The following is a 23,182-nucleotide window of genomic DNA, read 5'->3' on the forward strand; positions in this document are numbered from 1 at the left end:
GAGAGACACAAAAGTGCTATGGGGTGGTATATAACCAGCCCACTCTGCTTTGCTTATTCGGGAATCCTTAATAGTGATCTATGCATATGATGAGATGGACAATAATGCATGAAATTGCCTGTTACAGTAAACAAGTTACCCTACAAGGGGCCACTGGTCTCTTTGCCTTTCATGCGTGGGCTCCCTGGTAGATTTTTGAAGGGACATAATCTCTTTGAGAAAAGATGATGGGTATATCTATTCCACACCAACACCTGATAGAATCCAGCCTGCAGCCTGCATTAACTAACCTTTAAAGTGTCACTGATCTTCTTTGCTTCCTACTAGGGGCTTAAATGTTGCTAGTTTTACAGAAAGCCTCCGAAATAGATCTGGATTCCTCTTGCAAGATATGGCTAGTGTGGGGAAGCGGGGAGATAAGATTAGCTTTCCTACAGTTATTTACATTGATGAATGGCCTTAATTGGATAGAATAGACTGGTTCTGCTGAGCTAATACCTTTGGATATCTTGTCTGGGACAATTAATATTCCCTTGTCATGCATTCGTTCAAGCTATTAGAAGAACGCCTTATGTTCACACTCCTGTCACATTTAACAAATGATTTTGTCAAGTTATTCCTTATAGGCTATTGTTGATGGATTGCTAAGTTTTTGGTATCCCATGTATATGTAAAACCTGTAAACTATACTTTTCAACATGCATACAAGGACATTCCAAAAGGAAGGGGGAAAAAATTCAAAAAGGATGTTGCAGTGTTTATTTGTATGAGTATTGAGTTTTCTCCCCTAGAAAATTCCGCCTAGAGTGGGCTTTTAGGCCAGATGGGCGGGGTATAAATAAATAAATAAATAAATAAATAAATAAATAAATAAATAAATAAATAAATAAATAAATAAATAAATAAATAAATAAATAAATAAATAAATAAAATATTGACGATGAGGTTAAACTAGCCAGGAGAACTGCAATGAAGATGGACTAAATAGTATTTGTAATGATATAGATGCGATGTACACTTTATTTATTAAAAAAAAATCTTTACAGGAGAAGGATACCTCTCCAGAAATATAACCCCCAAATTGTCATATATATATATATATATATTTATCTTTTAGTTGTCTGTTTAGTTAAGAATATGAGCATTTACTTTTTAGTTTTAGTTTTTGAGTAAGTTTAAAATTTTTAAAAAATCCGTTTTCATACTCTAATACAGGTGCACACCTTTCAAGACTTTCCACAGGGAGCTAGGGTCATATGAAACATAGATAAGCAGAAGAGCAGATCGTCATTGAGTTACTTGCTCATTATTGAATGCTTATTTGACTTACCTTTACAATCACTATCTTGATTTTCTTCCTTCACATCGAATTGATTTTTCCCTTTCCCCTTTCCCCCTTTCTGTATAACTATGTTTTGATTAGGTTTTACAGCCATAAGACAACAACCTTGGTACGTTTTCTTGTGTTAAAGATTATACCCCCCAAATCATTAGACAATATCAAAGCAAAAAAAGAGCTAAGCATGCTGCTTATATACCACCCCATCACAGTTCAAGCCCTCTCTGGGTGGTTTACAGGTTAATTATGCAGGCTACACATCACACACACACACACACACACACACACACACACGTGAGCTGGGAACTTATTTTACCGACCTTGGATGGATGGAAGGCTGAGTCAACCTTGAGCCAGCTACTTGGGATTGAACCCTGGGTCACGAGTAGAGTTTGGACTGCAGTACTGCAGTTTAACAACGGCGCCACAACACTCTCATAAAGTCCTACTTTCTTCTTTCACTTTCATCAGAAATCATTTCAAGTCAGTGCTGGGGGCTTAATTTTGCCATTTGTCTGGTACAAGCAACTCTATCTAATCCATGCTGCTTTAAAAAAATAATAATCCTGAAATAAGCCTTTGCAGATTCTTCGGAGATGAGAATACTTTCTCCTTTGCCCATTTTTGACCCACAGGGACCCTGAAGACTTTTCCTTGTGAAGCCAGGGTGATGGGATTTCAAGGCCTGTTCATGAAATACTAGTTGTTTCCTCCATCAGCTCCCATTTCAAAGCATTTTTTTTTAAGAGCTAGGAGTTTGGAGCATGGCAGCTGGTGACCGCAGGGTTTAAAGCTCCGGAAAGGTGAAGGCATTCAAAAGCCACCACAGTTCTGAGTCCTGGCTGGAGAATCAAATGGCTTTGATGTCTGTGAGGTGGTGAATCTGTTCCAGGTTTCAGCCTGAGCCTTATGGGATCTATCCATGGTGCTGAACTTCATTTCCCTAATTCCTGGGTAGCTCACACTGAAACTGGGTTTGAATTCCCTGTTCTACAGCCTTCACTGGCTCTGGCAATGCCCATCCTTGCCAGCTTCGGTTACGTGCCGCAAGCGCCATCTGTTTGGAGTTGCATCTGTAGCATTACCCCTGATTCTCATAAGGTTAGTAGCCCAAAAAGTTTTGCCTTCAGGAACCGGGGGATCTCCCCGGGGATGAGATACTCAGATCTGACAGTCCATGTAAATGGCAGCTCTGCATGAGCCACCCTATCTATAGCCACGGTACAGAACAGCCTAGTTACAGATGGCCTGCTCTTCTCCTCGGCTAGTCTCCGAACTACACGTTAGTGTCAAACTTTGCTCGGTTTCCTGAGGTAACTGGGAAGATGACTGAAACCATAAATAATGCATTGTCGGGATGGCAGTCGTTCTCTGATCATGTAACCGTCACCGCTTAGCGTATTTTCTTAAGCTTTGGGGGTGTAATTGTTATTAAAAATGAAAAACGGCGCACTCAGAGCCGACGGGCTTGAAGCCATCTAGCCTGAGGGTGTAGCAAGAAATTTGACTCGTTAAGTCATATATCTTTTGGTTGGACTGCAGGTCAGTTCAGGTAATGGCTTTTTAATCCGCCAAAGTCAGTCCCGAGTGCCCAGGAACTTAAAAATGAACCACCGATTCTTGTGATTCTTGTGATTGTGTGCCAGATCAGGAAAAGTTTGATTTATCTCTATTTCTTTAAAAGGAAAATGACTCATGATTTTCTCCACCTGCAGCCGTCCAAACCTCACACAGAGAAATCTTCTGCTTCTCCTTGTTTTGTCTCTTATTCCTTTATTTTTCTCTTGTGTGCCCACCGCAACCTCCTCTGCTTCCTTCTTTGTTTTTTTTCCCATGCCTACAGAACAACAGCAATAATAATAATAATAATAATAATAATAATAATAATAATAATAATAATAATAATAATAATAATAATAATAACAACAACAACAACAACAACAACAACAACAGCAGCAGCAGCAGCAGCAGCAACAACAGTAACAACAACAATATCAATAATAGCCATTAGGGCTTTGGGAACAATATCAATTTATTTATTTATTTATTTATTTATTTATTTATTTATTTATTTATTTATTGATTTGATTTGATTTGATTTGATTTGATTTGATTTGATTTGATTTGATTTGATTTGATTTATACCCCGCCTATCTAGTCCGAAAGGACCACTCAATAAATTTCACACAGTACTATTAGCAGCTGCAGATTTCAGAAATCACAACACCATCAGAGATTTAAAAAAGGACAATATTAGGAACAACATAATACTGTGTCAATATTTAGCAGATACTTAGGTTTTTGGTTAAAACTTATATCTCTTATATAATACCAGTAAATGTTTTTATAATTTTGAATGTGCCTGGAGTTTAATAATAATAATAATAATAATAATAATAATAATAATAATAATAATAATAATAATAATAATAATAATAATAATAATAATAATAATAATAATAATAATAATAATAATAATGTGCCAGAAAATGAGGAAGTCAAGATCTTTTGGGATTTCCAGATCCAAACAGATAGACACCTTGAACACAACACACCAGACATAGTAGTAATAGAACGAACAAATGTCTGGATCATTGACATTGCAATTCCAGGGGATGTCAGAGTTGAAAATAAAGAATTGGAAAAACTAATAAAGTACCTAGCAATCTAAACACCTAGCTTGTGGATAAAACACACTTCAGTGGTCCCCGTAGTCATTGGGGCTTCGGGAACAATGTCAAAAAAAATTCACACAGTATTATAAGCAGTTGCAAATCTCAAAAATCACACCATCAGAGCTACAAAAAAAAAAGGCCACAGTAGGAGCAGCGTACATATTGTGCTGATATTTAGCAGATACTTAGGTTTTTGGTTAAAACTTGTATCTGTTATATAATACCAGTCAATGTTTTTGTAATTTCATTTGACAATGCCTGGTATTTTTGAATAATAAATAATCACATGCCATTGGTGACCTTTTCTAGGTAAAAGAATACTAAGAAATGTTTTTCGTCTTCCCTTCTTCTGGGAGCATCTGGGGACTTGTTGGAGCCCTGAGGCAGACTAAGTCATCCTCAGAAATAATTTGGCTCCAAAGATGCCCATTCATTAGCCTAAGTGCCTCGCCCTGTGTTACACAAAACCCCTCCAAGTTTTGTATCTAAAGATGTTGAGACTTGGCTAGTACTTGGATAGGACAACTGGGGTACCAGGAGATCCACGTTCTGTCACAGTTGATAATACGAGATGGTATGATAGCAGATGAGATGACGCAGTGGTCTGACTTCTAATAAATCGTCTTCCCCAGCTCTGAGATTCTGTTGTTCATCTTCACGTATGATTAGACACTTACATATTTTATGAGATAGGTAGGGAGCTAGACATGTTGATGTCCTCCCTTAGACCCCTACTTGTTTTGAATTCTCTTTGAAAGGCAGGTTAAGGTTTGCAACGGAAGAAGATGTTCGTCATTTTTGTAAGACCTTATGACCTTTTAGCATTTGAACACATGGTCTTTTAATGTCAACTTTGTATGACTGGATGTGTGTTTTTTAAGATATTTTTATTGCCTTTCATTAAAGGATACATATAGCTGCGGTTAGCTTTGTTGTTATTGTTCTTTTTCTATGACGGCACTTCTATTTTTATTCTCTGAGTTTTTTAGTCTTAATGTTCTTAGTTTTATCTGTTTTCTTAGCGGAGTTGTGCAGAATAAAAATAAATAAATGAAAAACACTGTTGTGCTTTAAGTCTTCCACTTACTTTGTACTCTATGTTCTTTTTGTTTTGTTTTTTAGCTCCTTGGGAATCAGCTCTTTAATTTGGGTGTTTGTTTGTTTTTAAGTTGATGCTCTGCATTTTTATATTAACAGAGGTCTGTAAAAACAGTTCTGGCAGGAGCTTTCTAGGGACCCTTGAATGCCTTTCTAATGCCAAATGGCAGGCAAGTATTGTCCACACCATGTGTAGATCAGACATTCATATACTGACTGCTCTTTGTTCTCTTTTATCACAGCTCCGGAAAGCAGTGATGGATCATATCTCCGATTCCTTCCTCGAGACCAACGTTCCGTTACTCGTTCTCATTGAAGCAGCAAAGAGTGGTAATGAGAAAGAAGTGAAGGAATACGCTCAAGTGTTCCGTGAACATGCAAACAAGTTAGTGGAGGTAAGCGGGGATTCCGTGCTTTAATGCCTTTTAGTGGGTGAGACTGTGATGAAACAAAGCACAAATATTTATTTATTTATTTATTTAAAATATGTGTGTTATTTTTACAAATTGAGTCTATAGCCTTCTGATCAATAAAGCTTTTGTCTCAGGAGGCAGGTATAAGGGATCAGGCCCAACCATATTAAGGATTTATGTGCAACAGTTAGAAAATATTATAGAAGTGAGTACTACCCTGTTTCACTGAACCTGAAAATAAGCCCTAGTGTGATTTTTCAGGATGCTCGTCATATAAGCCCTACCTCAAAAATAAGCCCTAGTTAAGTGAAACCCTTCCCTCCACCCTTGTGCAGCAACCAGAAGATGACATGAGTGCATCTGAATAAATGTAGACTGTTGTACATGAAAAAAATAAAACATCCCCTGAAAATGAGCCCTACTGGTTTTTTGGAGCAGATTTTAATATAAGACCCTGTCTTACTTTCGGGAAAACACGGTAGTAATAGCAGTAGGGTGTAATTGTAGCAGCAAGTGCAAAAATCGTAAGTCGTTGTCATCATCAGCATCATGGGTTTGGCACCGCCTTTTTTAAATGTACAAATCAAGTGAACTTTCATGCTTTCCGGAATTCCTCTTTAGCCGTAAACTGCTGTAAAGTTTGGAGATAGGGAGAAGATCTAAAAATGTGTAGCCAGATATTGTGGTCATTGCTCTTGAAGGTAGGCCCTTAGCACAGCAAGATAAAGAGTGCAAGTTCAGCAAAAATCTAAAGTTTGGGGCTATCAGGAACAGCTTCTCCTCTGTCTGTAGGCAAACGCCTCATGGAGAACCCTTTTAATCTGCCCATTACCACCTGGTTCCCTCTGTTGAAATACAGGAAAAAAAGGGAGCCACATAGCAGTCTTTATGTCAGAAAAAAACAGGAGATAAAATCCCATTGTGACATGAAGCTAAAGGGTGATTAAAACCAAATTGGTAGTTCGAGGTGAAATGTAATGATCATCATGTGTAGTTTTTTAAAATTATTTTATTTTGGAATTTTGTCTCTTCCTTTACCCCCACATTTTTGAATATTGATATTTGAAGATGGCAAAAAAATTTGGAGAAAATATGCCTTGTTCTTAAACTTCTACTGACCCCCCAAAGGATTGGCCAATACAGAATTTTGTCACTTTTTGTGGCTTATAGGGCTATTTCCCCATCCCTATTTAGGGCTAGAGATTATCACGATGCCAGTCCTGTGGGTGATGCAGCAGAAGGATTCCTGGGTCCCTGATTATTGTGTGCAGAAGGCCTGAAAGGGACTAGCTTTGGCTTCAAACCTAGCATGTTTTCACATGTAATTTCCAAGTACTCCTCCAGAAGCTCAGACAAGGCATGACATTTGCATTGGTGGACGGCGTCGGAAGAAAGTATTCTTTGATCAGTACATTTTGTGGCCCGTTCTTCAGTTCTTTGGTTCTAATAGTTCAAGATATGAGATGATGCTGATCTGGCTACCCTGAGGAGAAGGATGTGCTGTCTCCATGCTAGAGGAGGTTCAATTGGAACTAGGCTTGATGCCACCAATAGTGGTCTAGCATAATGGGGGACAGTCCTAGGAGTCTTTGCCTATCCATTTACATTTGAACCTGCAGTTGAGAACATCAGAAGCAACAGCCAGTACTTACCTCAGGTTTCAGATCTCATATTCATACCAGTTGTCATCTATGTGCAATGTGTGTGTGTGTGTGTGTGTGTGTGTGTGTGTCTGTGTGTGTGTGTGTGTGTGTGTGTGTGTGTGTGAGAGAGAGAGAGAGAGAGAGAGAGAGAAATGTTGACTCTCAAACGTTGAAATATCTACTGTTGGCATTGGCCTTTGACTTAAGTTAAAATCCATTTCCTTAACACATTTAGCCTTATATGGTCTTCTGCTTCACAATAGTAAACTGAATGGAAGAGAAAGGTGAATCTAGCAGTTGCTCGTTCTTTTGTTTAGAAAAAGAAACAAACTGGGGAACAAATATCTCTTTTATCCTCCCAGATTTTTTTTTTCTGTTCACGGTTCCATCTCCCGATCTCTGCCAAAATCTTGTGGGATTTCTTTAAAGTACTGCGGTCCTATTTGTTTGGAAGAAACGCCAAGCTGTCGGGGCTGTTCAGCCATTTTGAGGCCTCTTGCCTGCACCGGATTTGCTTAGGAAGGGTAGAAGAAGGATCAAGCTGTGTGAGATTACTGTAATTCCTTCTCAGAATAGCACCTTCCCTGTGAAGAAGTCCTCCCAAAGGCCATTAAACTGTGTAAGATTTGGCAGTTTTCTGCAGAAAACAACAGGTGAAAAGTGGAGAAGTGGGGGTAGGGGGTGGGGAGCAAGACCAGGGTCTCATATTTATGGGAAGCTGGGAATCTCTCTGATATGTGAGATTTCCCATCAGGGAGTCTTGGCATAGTGAGAGTCAGAAAATTGCTGAGAATGAGAAAATTTCCAAGTACTCGTCACATCCTGAGTATGGAGTCAATGGCAGGTTACCCTACCTTCTCTGTGCCTTGTCAATAACATCGCTAGAATCCAGAAGCAAATTTCACTTAAAACTTTGGCAGCTGAGCATTACGGCAGGGCGGCTGTCTGTACCAGGCAGAAAGCCAGAGAGATGTTTCAGTGCGCTGCAGCTGACACGAATGGATTAGAAAGCACATTGGGTAATTATTAAACTGTCTCTCCCCAATAGTTGATGCCATATTAAAAAGAGAATGCGGACAAAGAACAGTGGCTTTCCTTTGGCATCAGTTCTCCTTCTCTGCCTAAACTCTACTTACAGTAAATATAAAACTGCAATGTGTTCCCTGGAACAGCCTGGAAACTGTTATTTTTGGCAAAGGGGAGCTGGGTTGTTTTCAGGATCTCACCCAAAGGATTTATGCATCCAACAGGTTTAATAAAATATACTACTTGCAAAGACAGGTGAAATGCGGCACATTAGCCTGATATTTGAGACCTCTGGAGATGACACCAATCTCACTGTCTTTCACCAAATGAACCAAAGGAAGTCACGTCTATATTCAGCCTTGTGGGGGATCTTTTGTTTACAGAAATCAAATGCAAAGATCGGGGCATGTCCAGTCCCCACTCCGGGAGCCATGTAGAGACAGAGAGACGGCTCATGTTTTGGACTGCACATGGCTTGGCCCATTGCAAACTATCCCTTCCTTGATCAGATGGTGTTATAACAGCCGTTTGGGCCACGGCCACAAACACAATATGGAAGAAATATAGGCTGAATCGGGATTGTATGAGTCACATAATGAGCCTTATAAGGTGGTGGGTGAATAATTGTTTCCTGTCTGTGCCCTCCTTCAAATATGGCAGAGCCATAGCGGGTGTTTAGAATGTTAAAATATTTAGTAAGTAAGATGAATAGCTAATTGCATTATATGTTTGTAACGTGATGAATTGTCTAAAATAAAGTTTTAGCTTCTCCCTCCCTCCCTCCCTCCCTCTCTCTCTCCCCCCTCTCTTTCTTTCTTTCTTTCTTTCTTTCTTTCTTTCTTTCTTTCTTTCTTTCTTTCTTTCTTTCTTTCTTTCTTTCTTTCTTTCTTTCTTTCTTTCAGTTGTTGACAGCTGAGCTGAGAGGACTTGGAAAGGAGGGGTGTGTGTGTGTGTGTGTGTGTGTGTGTATAAAAAGATGACAATGTAATTGTGAGTAAAAAAAGATGGCCAAGGGCCAGCAAAGGCAACCCTAGGCCAGCCAGAGCTACGTGGAATCTAAATCTCTTCCAGCCTAGGGATATTAGAAGTGAGTAAGGGCTGTCTGTCACAGGGATCAAGCCTTGTGCTAATTTTGTAGCTATGTGACTGGTCTGAAAGTTTCAGTGTAGTTTATCTTGACTCCCACCCCCTTGCCCTGCCTTTTCTGGTCCCCTCCCCCCCCCCCTTTGGCTCTTCTGCTGGCAGAGCAGATCTGCTAGCAGATCACATGTTAAAATGGAGAGCTATGTCTTGAGTTGGGGAGGTGAGGGCATTTGGTAACAGAGAAAGAGAACTGGAAGTCTGGTGGAAAATTGCAACTGAGGAAGCATGCATGTCGGAGGAATAGAGGGGAAAAGGGGCCCCCGACCCTACTCATCAGGTGGTTCCAGATGTTAAGCTTTTAAAAAAAATGTTGTGCACTTGTCCCATTGACAAGGGATGTTCAAAGTGTCGATTGGTTGGTGTCTGAAGAATACACTTTGACAAATTAATATGAGAAGCAAACCCTGAAACGTTGCAAGACCCATTGCAGCCCACATTACACTTCAGATCCAGTATTTGCCCTGAAAAAGCCTTTTCCTCTGGTGTGGAGTTCTAAGAAGGCGAGAACGTCATGTACTGCTTTCAACCAGAAGAAGAATATTTTGGAGAATTTGATTTGTGGTCTATTTTTGCCTAAAGGGGGGCATTTACCTTTGCAACTCATGGTAAGAAGAGAGGCGAGCTGGAATTGCTTCAGCAGAAAATCAACAGAGGGACCCTTAAGATGGGTTTTTGCCTTGGTGACTAAGAAGGAAATAGGTGTCAAATCTGTCTTCTTGACTCAGGACAGTCTGTTATTTTGTGAATGTGGCATGAGCCGGTGCAATCTCATATGCACCAGTTGTAGGACTAGGTCTGGATCATTGCCACAGTTCGTTTCCTTAAGGAAACCCTCATCTCTGAGCCAAAGCCTACGTTAAAATGCTATTAAAATACTTCTGCTGGGTCTTTGGCCTCGTTCAGGGCCCACACATCCCTTGGAGCCATAACAGAATTCTTCCCAAAGGTGATATGCCTGAGTCACTTTGCAGGGCTAATTTGGAAGGACCATCTTATGAAGCCAATTTGTCTAACCTCTTGGTTCAAGGGATATCAAAAAAAAAGCAGTTGCCACTTGCTGATGGCAGAGCTGAATAAGCCTATATTTTATGGTGATTAAAATTTGATATAGTGCAGGCAAATCAATAGACTCACAGGGAAGGATAGTCGTTTGAGGCAGAGGGAAGGAAGGAACAGCACTTGAATTCCTGCTTTATAGTCTCTCTGTCTATTAAGTTTACAGGACCCATTCATTAACATTCCCGTGACCATCCGGATCCTTGACCATTTAGGAAAAGATTGCTTTTGCAGAGTCAGGAAATGGCACCTTCGCTTAGTCTCCATCTTCCCCCCCCACCCCACTATCCTGACTTTTTGAAATGTCAGCTCCTTTGCTCTAAAGGAAGTTGCATTTCTCCTTCCCTCCCCCTTCCTTTTTTCCAGGAGAGTAGAAATCGGGCCAAGCCAGTGCAGGATCTGCAATGATCCCTGTCAAACCCATTAGCAATGGTATATGCTGTGTTGATCAAAATGGATCTTCTGAACTCAGACCTGTGGAAATAAACAACAAGAAGACTTTATTACATAGGCCTGTGGAAACGAGAATCCCCCCCCCCCAAGACAGGTTCCCTGCTTCCCTCTTCCTTGGTGAAAAGACCTTTACATTTGGGAAGAAGGAAAGTAGCAGCAGAGCAGATGGGGCTTCTTATAGACTGGAAATGCCTCCTCTCAACTCAGGGCCCTATGCAACCTCTAAGGGCATTTGGCCAACCCCACGGGCCACCCCAGAGCCCTCCTGACTTTCTAGGGCAAATATACATAAATACACGCAAAACAAAAATTCCTTTGTCTGCTCTGGATACCTGCAGGAAATAGGAGGAGGGGGTTGGTCCCAAAGCCTTCCTCATACACATCTCAAAACCCTAACATTAAAACCAGTATAGGGGCATTTGGGCCCATTATGGTTGTGGTGCAACATTTTTGCAGCTGTTCCAGGTGGAAAGTAGACCACTTGGCACATTGGAGTAAGCCATCAGTGGCTGCAGCGCTCCCGAAAGAGTCAAGGGCAGGCTCAAATGCTATCTTTTGCTCATCCTCCTCCCTCTAAAAACATGTGTTTGCGTGTCTGTGCACACGCACATACCCATGTATGCACATGTTTTCCCCCTTAAGAAAGGGCTGGAGAGAAGTGTTACGTTATAATGTCTATGCTCGAACATTTTGTTTCACTTTGAGCTTTCATGAACGTGACACACAAACACATTTTAAGAATGATTTCATAAGAGAGCTCACATGGGTTGTGAGTTTTTTGGGGGAGGGGGGTTGGGGGGAGGGAAGTGTCGTAGAGTTCACCCACAATTACTATGCTCCTTTGACTCACAAAATTCAACAATTTGTGTCTAGTAAAATCAAGGTGAGACTCGGTGTCACTGTCAACCACGGGAAATAGCTGATGATCAAAACACTGTTGTGATGCTGTAGCTGGACTATCTGCTGGCCAATGTTGCCGAGACAGGTGAGAGGTCCTGTGATGCACAAAGCCACACAGCTGCTCAGACTCACTCTGTGAAACAACCTAGCTTTGAGCCTGCTCCAGAGTAGCCAGTATCAGGCAAGCAGATGACCTGGAGGCAGTTGTTGTTGTTTAGTCATTTAGTCTTGTCCGACTCTTGGTGACCCCATGGACCAGAGCATGCCAGGCCCTCCTGTCTTCCACTGCCTCCCGGAGTTTGATCAAATTCATGTTGGTTGCTTTGATGACACTGTCCAACCCTCTCATCCTCTGTCATCCCCTTCTCCTCTTGCCTTCACACTTTCCCAACACCAGGGTCTTTTCCAGGGAGTCTTCTCTTCTCATGAGATGGCCAAAGTACTGGAGCCTCAGCTTCAGGATCTGTCCTTCCAGTGAGGACTCAGGGTTGATTTCCTTCAGAATGGCTAAGTTTGTTCTCCTTGCAGTCCAGGGGACTCTCAAGATGATCCTCCAGCACCACAGTTCAAAAGCGTCAGTTCTTCGGCGGTCAGCCTTCTGTATGGTCCAGCTCTCACTTCCATACACCGCTACTGGAAAAAAACCATAGCTTTGACTATGTTGACCTTTGTCAGCAAAGTGATGTCTCTGCTTTTTAAGATGCTGTCGAGATTTGTCATCACTTTCCTGGAGGCAGTGTCCTGTCACAAATGGCAGATTGGCACATTGTGTCAGGCTGGGCTTTTTCTTTAACACAGTGGAGTCTACGTCCAATGCCAACTCTCAGTAGCAAGGAATAGAAGACCCCTGGAGTTGTCATCTTTTTGAATCCAAAATGCAGGTATGCAAAAGGGTCAGGGAGAAAAAAATGGCAGAAATAACAGGAATCAGAGAAACAGTCAAGATAACAAGAAAGGGCATCAAGTAGAAACCCTGTTCTCCTACTTCAGCCATTTAAATTACGCAGTGCCTTTGTAAGATTTCCTATTTATACAGTGTGTCTTTTGTAAGCCACAGTGTGCCTCCCCACAACATTTTCATAAGATTTGCATTTCAGTTAGCAGAACAAGCCTTTGTTAAGCAAACTTTACATTCATTTTGCAAGTTTACTATGCCTGTGTACTCAGAAGCAAGCTCCACTGAGTTTGACGGTGTGTGTAAGACTGCAACCTTAGATAGAAAAAAAATTAAATAAGCTTCTTGCTGGCCAGATTCCTCCCTTTCCCCACATTTTGTGATTGTCTTGGAAAACAGCAATGTAACTTTTCAGTTTTTTAAAAAACTTAGAAGCATGTGTGTGCATGATTGAGAGAGAGAGAGAGAGAGAGAGAGAGAGAGAGAGAGAGAGAGAGAGAGAGATGTAATTTTCTTATGATCCATCCACCAGTTACAGGCAGAGAGGCTGAAAGAAGCTGGTTTGCCTAAAGTGTTGTGGAATTTGAACTCGGAACCTTCTGATTCTACCTTTTTTGCCACTCACCCACCATCTCAATATGTCTCATAATTTTTGTTCCATTTCAGTTTAGCAGCTTCAGGTTGGAGGAAAATCCAGGCACTGTCAGTTCTAGCCCAAGGAATCAGCACTGGCTCCCGCCGTCTTGGCATAAGACCTTGAGAGTTGGAATTGTTGGCAGTGAGAGGATGTGAATGCGGATCCTGGCTGGAAAACTCCCCCTGCGGCAAGCCGGCTGTGCAGGAATAGGCTGAGCCGGCTGGAGGAGGAGGTGATGGCTTGGACAGCTGGTGTTTTGCCGATTGCAGTGCATTCCTTAACAATCTTTATTGGCAGGGCTTGGGTGCAGTAGAGAGAACACAGGCTTGCTCAGGGCATTGTCATGGACAGGAGTAATTTTGGTGATAGTAGCCCTGTGGATTTTTAGCAATGCCCCCAAAGTACTTTGAAAGGCCTAGATTATTCACTCTCATTGAAATGTATTAGCAGCTGGGGCAGGTATAGTAATAGACTCTGGTTGCATGTAACTGCCCTTGGTAGTAGTCCAGAAGCTTTATAGTAGTTGGGACTCTGGATTTTTGAAGCTTCAGTCGAGAGTACTTAGCAACTGCAGCTTTCCTTTCATTTCCTTGGGGAGCAGCTGTTTTCTTCTAAGCACCGACAAGAATCTTGCTTGATGCACTCAGAAGCCACCTTCCCCTCTCCAAAAATGCACTCATCTCGATTTGTGATCATGCCCAGGGACTCTTGCTTAACACTCCAAACTGCAAATGTAATTGATACCAGTAGCAAAATGACAATCGGCTGGAGAAAAAATTCCAAGAGAAAATCAGACAGCCTTCTCCCAGATCTGCCTTGATTTGGATTGGGGTGTGTGTGTGTGGACCTGATGGCCTTATAAGCCCCCTTCCAACTTCATGATTCTATGACCTGGTTCAGTTCAGAGGATTGGAGTACCTGACTGTAGAGACGGAATCCTCACTGTGTCTCTCAGGAAAGGGTCCAGTCAAGATCACTCCGAGGGGATGTGGCTTTGTGCCCTGTTCTCTTGTGCAGTCCGTGTAGGCCACCAGAAGGTGCACACTTTCCTTCTTAATGGAAGAGGACATTAGGGATATTTTAGATAAATTACAGACATCTCAGAGGTGGGGTGGAGAGAAAAGCTTCACCTCACTCTCAGCTGGAGGCCAAAAATGTCATGGAGTTTTAAAAATTCGGTTGTCAAGGTGTTGTGTTGCGTCAACAGCTCTAAAAGGAAGAAAGTTAGGAATTTGTCAAGTTTTCTTTCTATCCCTGATATGGGGAAAGCTGGCACCTCAGAACTGTATATAGACATCGTCTCTATTTTTATTTTCATTCGTACTCAGGGAGAGAACATGGCAGGTTTGGTAGCATTCGCCTGAAAGATGATGCACGGAGAGACGTCTGCTCTCTTAACTTGTTTTTGGAACATAACAGCCTTGAGCACCGATTCTAAATATTTGTAGCAGGAAATCTTCCTGTTTTGCACTGCAATCTTAGTAGTTTATCCAACACATTCATATTTCACCTTACCTCTGCAGTGCCGGGATGGTTGCTCGAAGGTTGCCTCATTTAATTCCATCCGCTAAAGGGACACTGAAAAATGCTGAAGGGGGCCATCCAGTGAGAGCCAACATCCTTAGCAGGATGTTGAACCATATTCTCTTTATGTTGAGTTTAACACACTGTATGGCGTGTTGTGCCGACCTTTAACTGTTCTTTATTTGGAAACTGGCAGCTCCTCTCTTTTCCTTTGTTTTTCCAAGTTAGTCCACTGTATTTTATGGCACTTCATATACTCACAACATTGTGTTCACAATGATACCCTTTCCATTTTGCTTGTCCCCAGCTGTGAAATCTCAAAAAGGATGCATATGTTTGAAAACAAGCCAAATTGCTCTCTCTTGTCATTATCCTCTTTCAGAAGAAAACTAGGTGCCCTTAATTGTCTGACTGAAATATCTTCCAGATTCTGAAGCAGATGATGAACAGCATATGATAACCCAGGTAGAAATGAGAAGGAAAGAAAGCTTTGTGGCTGAACACCAGTCTCAAGATAGGTACCGATTTTAGCATCATCATGCTGTTGAAACATGTCCATGTTTCAACATGTCCATGTTTCAACATGTCCGTGGACATGTTGAAACATGGACATCTATAGAAGGGTTTAAAATGTATAGTTTTGATTTTATTTTCAGCCACAGAAACAGAAAATATGTCAATTTATCTATATTCTATAGGTTATATATATATTCCAGTCGTCCCGACCTTGCAAATCCTCAAAGCATCTTGGTCAGTGGTCGCTATGTAACAGAGAGAGAGAGAGAGAGAGAGAGAGAGAGAGCTTTCCCTCACATTGAGATTTCCTTTTGTAATATTTTCCCTCCTGAGAAATTCTGCAGAATTTTTTTTTAGAAATGGCAATTCATGCACAAAATTCCACCTTTCCTAAGTAAAATTCACCTGCAGTGAGGAAAAGAAACATGCAGTGTCTTTCCTGCACAGTATTTACTAGGAACAAGTTTACGAAATAACCAATTATTTTTTTTCAAGAGAATGGTCACCTGGAAAGGGCAGAAGAAACAAAAAGCTTCAGAGGATTATTTTGTTTTTTTAAAGCAGAACTGTGTTGTTGTTGTCTTGTGCAAAAATAAGTACCCTTGTATTTTTTATGTGCAAAAAGCAATACTTTCTTTCTAATGCTGCTGCCTCCGGAGTGCTGCTCTTTTCATTCTGATGCAGGAGCAAAAAAATCCTATAGCAGCAAACAGATTTTTCAACAGGCTGTCTCAGTCTGTCAGAACACCTTTTTTTCTCCACTGAGGAGAAGAAAAGTTTTGACTTGTTTGATTAGGCATCCTTTAGTCCTGAGAGACTATGGTAATGTGATCTGTATGGAGGACTTGGTACTGCATCTAGTGTAGCTGAGAAGGCCAATTCAAGAGTGACACAATCCCTTCCACACTGAAGACAAGTGCAATCTGTCCCCTGTCCAGCTCCCTGATTTTGCTGCTTTCGGGATGGCCTCTTGGCCTCAGCCTGCTGGACAAGGGTCTCTTCAAATTGGGAGAGGCCGTGATGCAACGCCTGCCTCCAGGCGGAATGCTCAGAGGTCAAGGTTTCCCATCTGCTGAGGTCTGTTCCTTCAGATCCCGCTTGCAGATGTCCTTGTATCGCAGCTGTGGTCTCCCTCTGAGGTGATTTCCCTGCACAAATTCTCCATTCTGGAGATCTTTTGTGAATCTTTATTGTGGATTAATTGGCAGGGAAAAAGTTGCCTTCTCAAATATCTTATAATGTGATCAGTCTAAGGAGCATATTTTGTGTATAGTGTACATCCTAGAAGTTGTTCCCAGCCTTGGGTAACCCAGATGTTCTTGGACTGCAACTCCCAGAAACCGCAGCCAGCATAGCTTGTGGTGAAGGCTTCTGGGAGTTGCAGTCCAAGAACACTTGGTTACTCAAGCTTGGGAAGCACTGTCCTAGAATATGCAATATTGTCACACTCCATTATTTTTTTCTAGCCCAAACTCAAGGAAATGTGAAAGTCGAAGATCTATTTTCTCATCCGTGGATCAGCCTGGAAGTACAAACAGGATTTGTTTGTTTAAAAATGCAAACCGAGGGGAATCCTCAAGCCTTCCTAGCTGTTTCACTCATTTATTTAATTAAAATAATTAAAATCAAAATAGTGAAAGAGATCTTCCTGGTGGCATTTTCCCAGAGGGATTAAAATGTGTGTGTGTGTTGTTGTTGGGAAGGCATCTATTTTCTGAACCATCCATTGGTACGGCTTGAAGCGTCCTGGAGAGCAAACAGAGATGAGAATTAGAGATGAGCAAGCATCGTGTCTTATTCCTGTACAGTGTAAAGGACAAGCAAGACCCAGATCTCAGAAAGCTCCTTTGTGGCATATCAAGCACTGCAATATGTGGAGGGAAAGGAAGTCTCAGTTTCCCTGTGTGAGAATAATTACTGTTTTCCCATACACTGACACCTTAAATAAACAGTTGGACGGATTTTCTTCAAAGCCCCAACAAGCTTTCGCCCACTGCCTTGGAATCCAGCATGAGAAATGTTCAGCCTCGGGGCAACAGCTCGAAGACGTTATATATGAGGCCGAGAAGAAGGGCTTAGTGGGAAAGTGCCACCTCAACCTTAACAGCCACGTCACGGTGGATCGGCTACAGCGCCGTTAAGTCAAATTGTGTTTTCCTGATTCAGTGGTAACTCAAAAAATAAAAATAATCCAACTTCAGAAGTTGAGGAGTTAGGGGCAAAATATCCTGCAAACTAGTATCCTTTTACAGTAGATTAAGGCTGGACAAAAGAGGATGAAACCCCCTCCAAAAAAGCATCATAGGAGTGAAATGATATTTGTCATAAGACTCGCAGTGTCATGTTTAGGCTGTATGGACAACATTCCACCCCAACCTCACTGCATTGTTACTATATCAAGAACAAGATGGTCTCAGATTCCTTCTTTTTCTCACCTCTCCTTCCTTCCTTCCTTCCTTCCTTCCTTCCTTCCTTCCTTCCTTCCTTCCTTCCATTTTTTAATGACTCAACCCGAGTGAATTTTTCCTCTCCAGTTTCAAAGACCAATCTTGCTAAGACTTAATTCACCAGAAGCAAGTGCTATCCACTGGAGTGAGAATAATGTTTCCAAGCTAATTCTAAACAGCTGAGGATCCTTTCTATGAATTTAACTTTCTTGGTCATTTTTTTTTTCAGTGATCTTCCCACCGATCATTAGAAGGCAAGTGCTGCTTCAATCTCTCATTATATTTTTAGGGCATCCAAATCTGATCGTCTTTAAAGTGAGACTATCCTTTTGATTTTACTTTTGCTGCTCTCCAACACACACACATATGCAAGCACACCCGCACACACATATTGAAGTCATCATCAACATCTAAAACATGCTCTCTGTACAAGTCTGACGGAAAGCAAAGTAAAACTATTCAGATCAGGGAATTTAGACTCATGGAGCATGATAAGATCACAGAAACCCTCTCTTGTTAAAAGGGAGTTATCTCCAATTAAATATAAGAGCCAAATTGCCTAACTTATAGCTGCACAGTAGTGCATCTATGCTATTGTGCAGCAGAGCAGATCAACATTCTGCAAGGTAATTCTAAAAATGGGGGCAGCTAAAACAAAAAAACAATTGTAACTTTGAAACTGGACTTTGGATTGACACCAAATTTTGCACGTATATGGAGGATGGTCTGTTCTTACTCCGTGCCAGATTTAGGGAAGATTGGACAAAGGGGTTACGAGTTATGATTCTTAAAAAGTAAAACTATTTTAATAGTTGTCCGTGGCACAGTTTGTCAGTGACCCTTCTCCACAAAGGGTCAACATGTCGAAGCTGTCCCCACCTAATGCCAGAGTTTCATTCTGTTCACAAAACAACACTAAAGCCAGAGAAAATCCCAGAAACTGACTCCTTTTTCCATCTGTTAACCACTTCTCATCCTAACACGAAGCAGTTGTCAGAGCTGTTTTTTGACAAGTGTGAATGATAAGTGAGCTCAAGACGGTATCCTGTAAACCATCTTGACTGATGCCATTGATGTTGTCAACACTCAGGATGCCCTTTGCTATGTCGCTTTCAGCATCCTTTTTCCAGCTGGCAACGTGGCCACTATCTTGTACAGCAATCTGGATGCAGAAGCCCAATATCTCACATTCATAAACCATACGGTTGTGTTTTTTTAAAAATGAATTTTATATTTACTGTGTGAAGACTGTCACTCAAGGAAGCAGCTGTTTTGCACTGTTCCAGGCACACACTTGAGTGCACAATGAGTTGCATGATGAATCACATGATCAGTGTCTTACTGAAGAACTGCTTCCCCATTTGCTAAATACCAACATGTTACTGGCCGAGATAATCATAGTAAAATCCATATTTCAGACTTGATGTCTATCAGGCTTCAGAGTTCGAATTCCAGCAGCCCCACCTATTCTCTTGCTTTTTTTTTTTTTGCTCTGACATTATCTTTCTTCATTTCCCCCATTCATGAATCAGACATTATCTCCCACTATGATAGGCAAAAATAGCCGTTCTTTGTGTCCCTCTTCTTCCATGGCCACCCCACCCCATCCCACCCCAAGACTGAAACAAAGCACACTCCAGACCTAGAGTAATCTAAATTAAACTGTGGTCTAGATGAGTGGGGTATAAATTTAATAAATAAATGCTGGTTTTACTTTTTCAAACTTGAAGCCATTTTGAAGCCTGGTTTGGCCCACGGTGGGAGCTCAAGAAAATTCCACCTGCAGACCCACCAAAGATTCCCAGCTGGTACAATAAAGGTTATTCCACTTCTCCTTTTGAGTTCTCTACTGCTTTGCAGGCCCTGCTGCCGTTTAGCAGCATACCCACCAACCCTTTAGCCTGTGGTACACAACACAGGTGTTCCCCCTTGGACTATCCACTGGGACAGCCTGCCTGTTGCACACACCAATTCTGTTTCCAGGCAGTTTGAATTTTACCTGCCTGCTGTTGCACCACAGTGCAGTTTTATCTCTTTACAGCTTCCTTAAATGCTTCATGTCAATTGGCGCTTTGATTTAATGCCTGCGCTCTTGTAAACTGGGATTACTTTTTGTTCATCGACGGGGAGGGGATATCAAAAACGGCTGCATGGCTGTTTCTAGGTGGGTTTCTGCTTTTATGATTCAAAGCAGGTGCGGCTGTATTTTGGTTGTGAACACGGCGGACTTGTCATGCATGCAAACAAATTCCGTCAAATTGCGCTTTCATCTAAAAAAAGCTAAACACTGTTTCTGTTTGTAGTAAGAAAGCAGGAGAGGCAACTTCATAGCATAGGATGGATTCATTTTAAGCCTCTGCAGTTGTGATTTTCAGCAGAAGGAAAAGCAAGAAAGAAGAAGAAGCTTGAGTTGTCCAGGCTTCCTTTTCCTCCACTCACCCCTCAAATTCATCTGTTCTAGACACCGTATTACCAACCGTTTTATTTGTTCATTGGGTTTCATGCTTTCATCGATTTGGTGCATTTATGTCCTAGTGAAGGTGGCATGCAGGGCTCTGTTCGTCCCCATCACAGGGCAGGCGAGTCCAGCAGAAAGACAGCAACCGGCCCAAAGTAACCCAGCAGTTTTGTGGCTCGATAGGAATATAAACCTAAATCCCGGAAGTCCCCTTCTGGTACTCTAACCACTCCATCACACAATGCATCTGGAACCTCTAGGAAGAATTGAGTAGCAGGGAAGCAATTTTGAGCTCAGAAAATAAAAGTTGGCAACAGCATAAACTCCTCCATTGGCTTCTGTTGATTCTCTGCACCAAAGCATAATATCTCGTTTGCTTTTTCACTTTTATTTTTTTAAAAATCAGGATTTTCATTTCACTATGGGTGAAATGAAACAATGTGGATAATGTATAGAAGTGCAGGAGCGAAGGGAGCAGAATAAAGGAAACTTAACTTCCATTGTGGCCAGCATGGATATCTGTTGGGCACAGGAAGTGTTAAGAATGCACACATATTGCTCATATCTGCTAGATAGACTCCTTTAGGTTTTTGACGTCCGCGAAGGCTAGTTGGACAGGTGATTGTATTAGACAGACATATCACAGCCAGCTGCTTTTCCAGTTAAAGGGAAAACAGGCCAGTCTGCAGCTTCCATCATGTATAGGACTGATTAACTGGAGTGCCCAGAGCTTGAAACCATGCCTATATATTCCCTAGTTATTGTTGTATTGATATATTTCATCAGTCTACCCTTCCAAAGGTTATGGCCGGCAAATAAAAGAATATGATGTCACCATCTGATGAACTGTTTTTTAATATCCCCCAAATATGGGCTGTCCAACCTCAGCACCAATGGATAATGGAACATCTGAAGTTACCCAGACAGAGTCTAAGATCCTTCAGTACTTAGAAGGAAAAGAAGAAGAGGACATTTGCTGTGTGTAACGGTGGTTCCCGGGTACCCTTTCCCTTCCAAATGCAGATAATAAAAAGCACGTTCACATGTGCCGAACATTGTAATTATACCACTTTGTTGTTTTGCTGGTACTATTGATTTGAGAACTCTGTGTTCTCATGTATATAATAATGGGGGGGGGATCTGGATCTAACAACCGAGTTATTTAGAGTTGATGTAAGTTATTTATAGCAGCCTCTCGGTGGAAAATGAAATGTGCAATCAGACAGGCTGCCATTCTGGCATCAAAATAATTAATGAAAAATCAAGCCCCAAATAACGGATTTCCTATTAATAATTCTATGCCCTTCTGAATAGGGGAAATGTTGAAGAATAGCACTGCGGGTCTTGGTTTCCATCGGATGAGAGAGCACTGGCGACACATCAGACCTATTCAGGTAGTGACTGTGTGGATAGATGAACAGAGACAAGGAGCAGGATTGCACCACCACTTCTCCCCACTATTATAATTCCCATTCATGGTGGTCGACAGGTCTGAAGAGGAAAGCCACTAATCAGTAGAAAATAAGAATCCCACCTCAAATGGCAAGCCGTGATAGATGATGGATGCTCTCCTCTTCAGACTACACAAACAGGAGGGCGAGAGAAGTAGAGACTCAGGAAGTGGAGGCACAGAGTTTCATCATCACACATAGTTAATACTTGCATAACACTGTGATATCATTGTAATGTTTATTATGTTTCCAAATATACAAGAAGACAGATGTTGTTACGTGATATCAAGTCATCTCCGACTCATGGTGAATGGTCAAGGTAAAGGTAAAGCTTCCCCTTGACAGTTTTTGTCCAGTCGTGTTCGACTCTAGGGGGCGGTGCTCATCCCCGTTTCCAAGCCGTAGAGCCAGCGTTTTGTCCGAAGACAATCTTCTGTGGTCACATGGCCAGTGCGACTTAGACACGGAACGCTGTTACTTTCCCACCGAGGTGGTCCCTATTTATCTACTCACATTTGCATGCTTTCGAACCGCTAGGTTGGCAGGAGTTGGGATAAGCAGCAGGCGCTTACTCCGTCACGTGGATTCGATCTTATAGCTGAAGATCTACAGACCTTACAGCACAGAGGCTTCTGAGGTTTAACCCACAGCGCCACCACATCCCCATGGTGAATGAGCGATCGCCAAAGTGCCCTGTCCTCAGCCACCCTGCTCAGCTCTTGCAGCTCAAGCCCATGGTCTCTTTTAGGGAGTCAATCCATCTCATATCTGGTCTTCCTCTTTTTCTGCTTCCTTTCACCTTTCTCAGCACAATTGTCTTTTCCAGAGAATCCTGCCTTCTCATCAGGTGCCCAAAGTAGGACAGCCTCAAGTTTAACATTTCTGCTTCCAGAAATACTTCAGGTTGTATTTCTGGCAATCCAAGATATTTGCAAAGCTCTCCTCCAGCACCAGATTTCAAACAAAATAGAGGCCAAGAAATGGAACAGATCAGCCTCTGATCTTTTACTAGATTTCCAGAAACTAGCGGTGGTGACCATCATTAAAGCTGCTCTTTCTTGCCTCTCATTCCACAGCTTCTTCTGGAGAAGACAGGTCTTAGAGGCTTAGCCATTTCTGTTAGCAGGTTCCTCACCACTTGTCCACAGCTCTCAAGACTGCATTGTCTCATGACAATTTCTTTCAAGGGTTGTGTGCTTAAAAATGTGACACAAACTCTTCCCCGTCCTCTTGTCAGCTTGTTGGCATAGTTCCAGTGTAGATTTAGGTCCTTTGTTTGGGTGTAGATTTAAATCCTATGTTGAAGGATCTACAGTCATGGCCAAAAATATTGGTACCCTTGTAATTCTGTCAGAAAATGCAACCCTTCTCTCAGAAAATTGTTGCGGTTGCAAATGTTTTGGTATTTACATGTTCATTTCTTTGATTTGCATTGGAACAACACACACACAAAAAAAAACAGAGAAAAAAAGTCAAATCTGATACAATCCCACAAAGAAACCCAAAAA

At 41.7% G+C, this 23,182-nt stretch overlaps 1 protein-coding gene across 10 annotated transcripts in view; it reads left to right on the forward strand.

Moving 5' to 3' along the window:
- The window catches only part of CTNNA2 (catenin alpha 2), a 578,592-nt gene that overhangs the window by 406,753 nt on the left and 148,657 nt on the right, over nucleotides 1–23,182 (forward strand). For all 10 annotated transcript variants that reach the window (XM_078394460.1, XM_073002097.2, XM_073002098.2 and 7 more), the window contains one exon: nucleotides 5,355–5,507. In XM_078394460.1, the coding sequence (XP_078250586.1) occupies nucleotides 5,355–5,507 (153 nt within the window). The remainder of the gene's footprint in view (nucleotides 1–5,354; nucleotides 5,508–23,182) is intronic.

Source organism: Pogona vitticeps, chromosome 5 (genome assembly GCF_051106095.1).
Source record: "Pogona vitticeps strain Pit_001003342236 chromosome 5, PviZW2.1, whole genome shotgun sequence".
Lineage (NCBI taxonomy): Eukaryota > Metazoa > Chordata > Lepidosauria > Squamata > Agamidae > Pogona > Pogona vitticeps.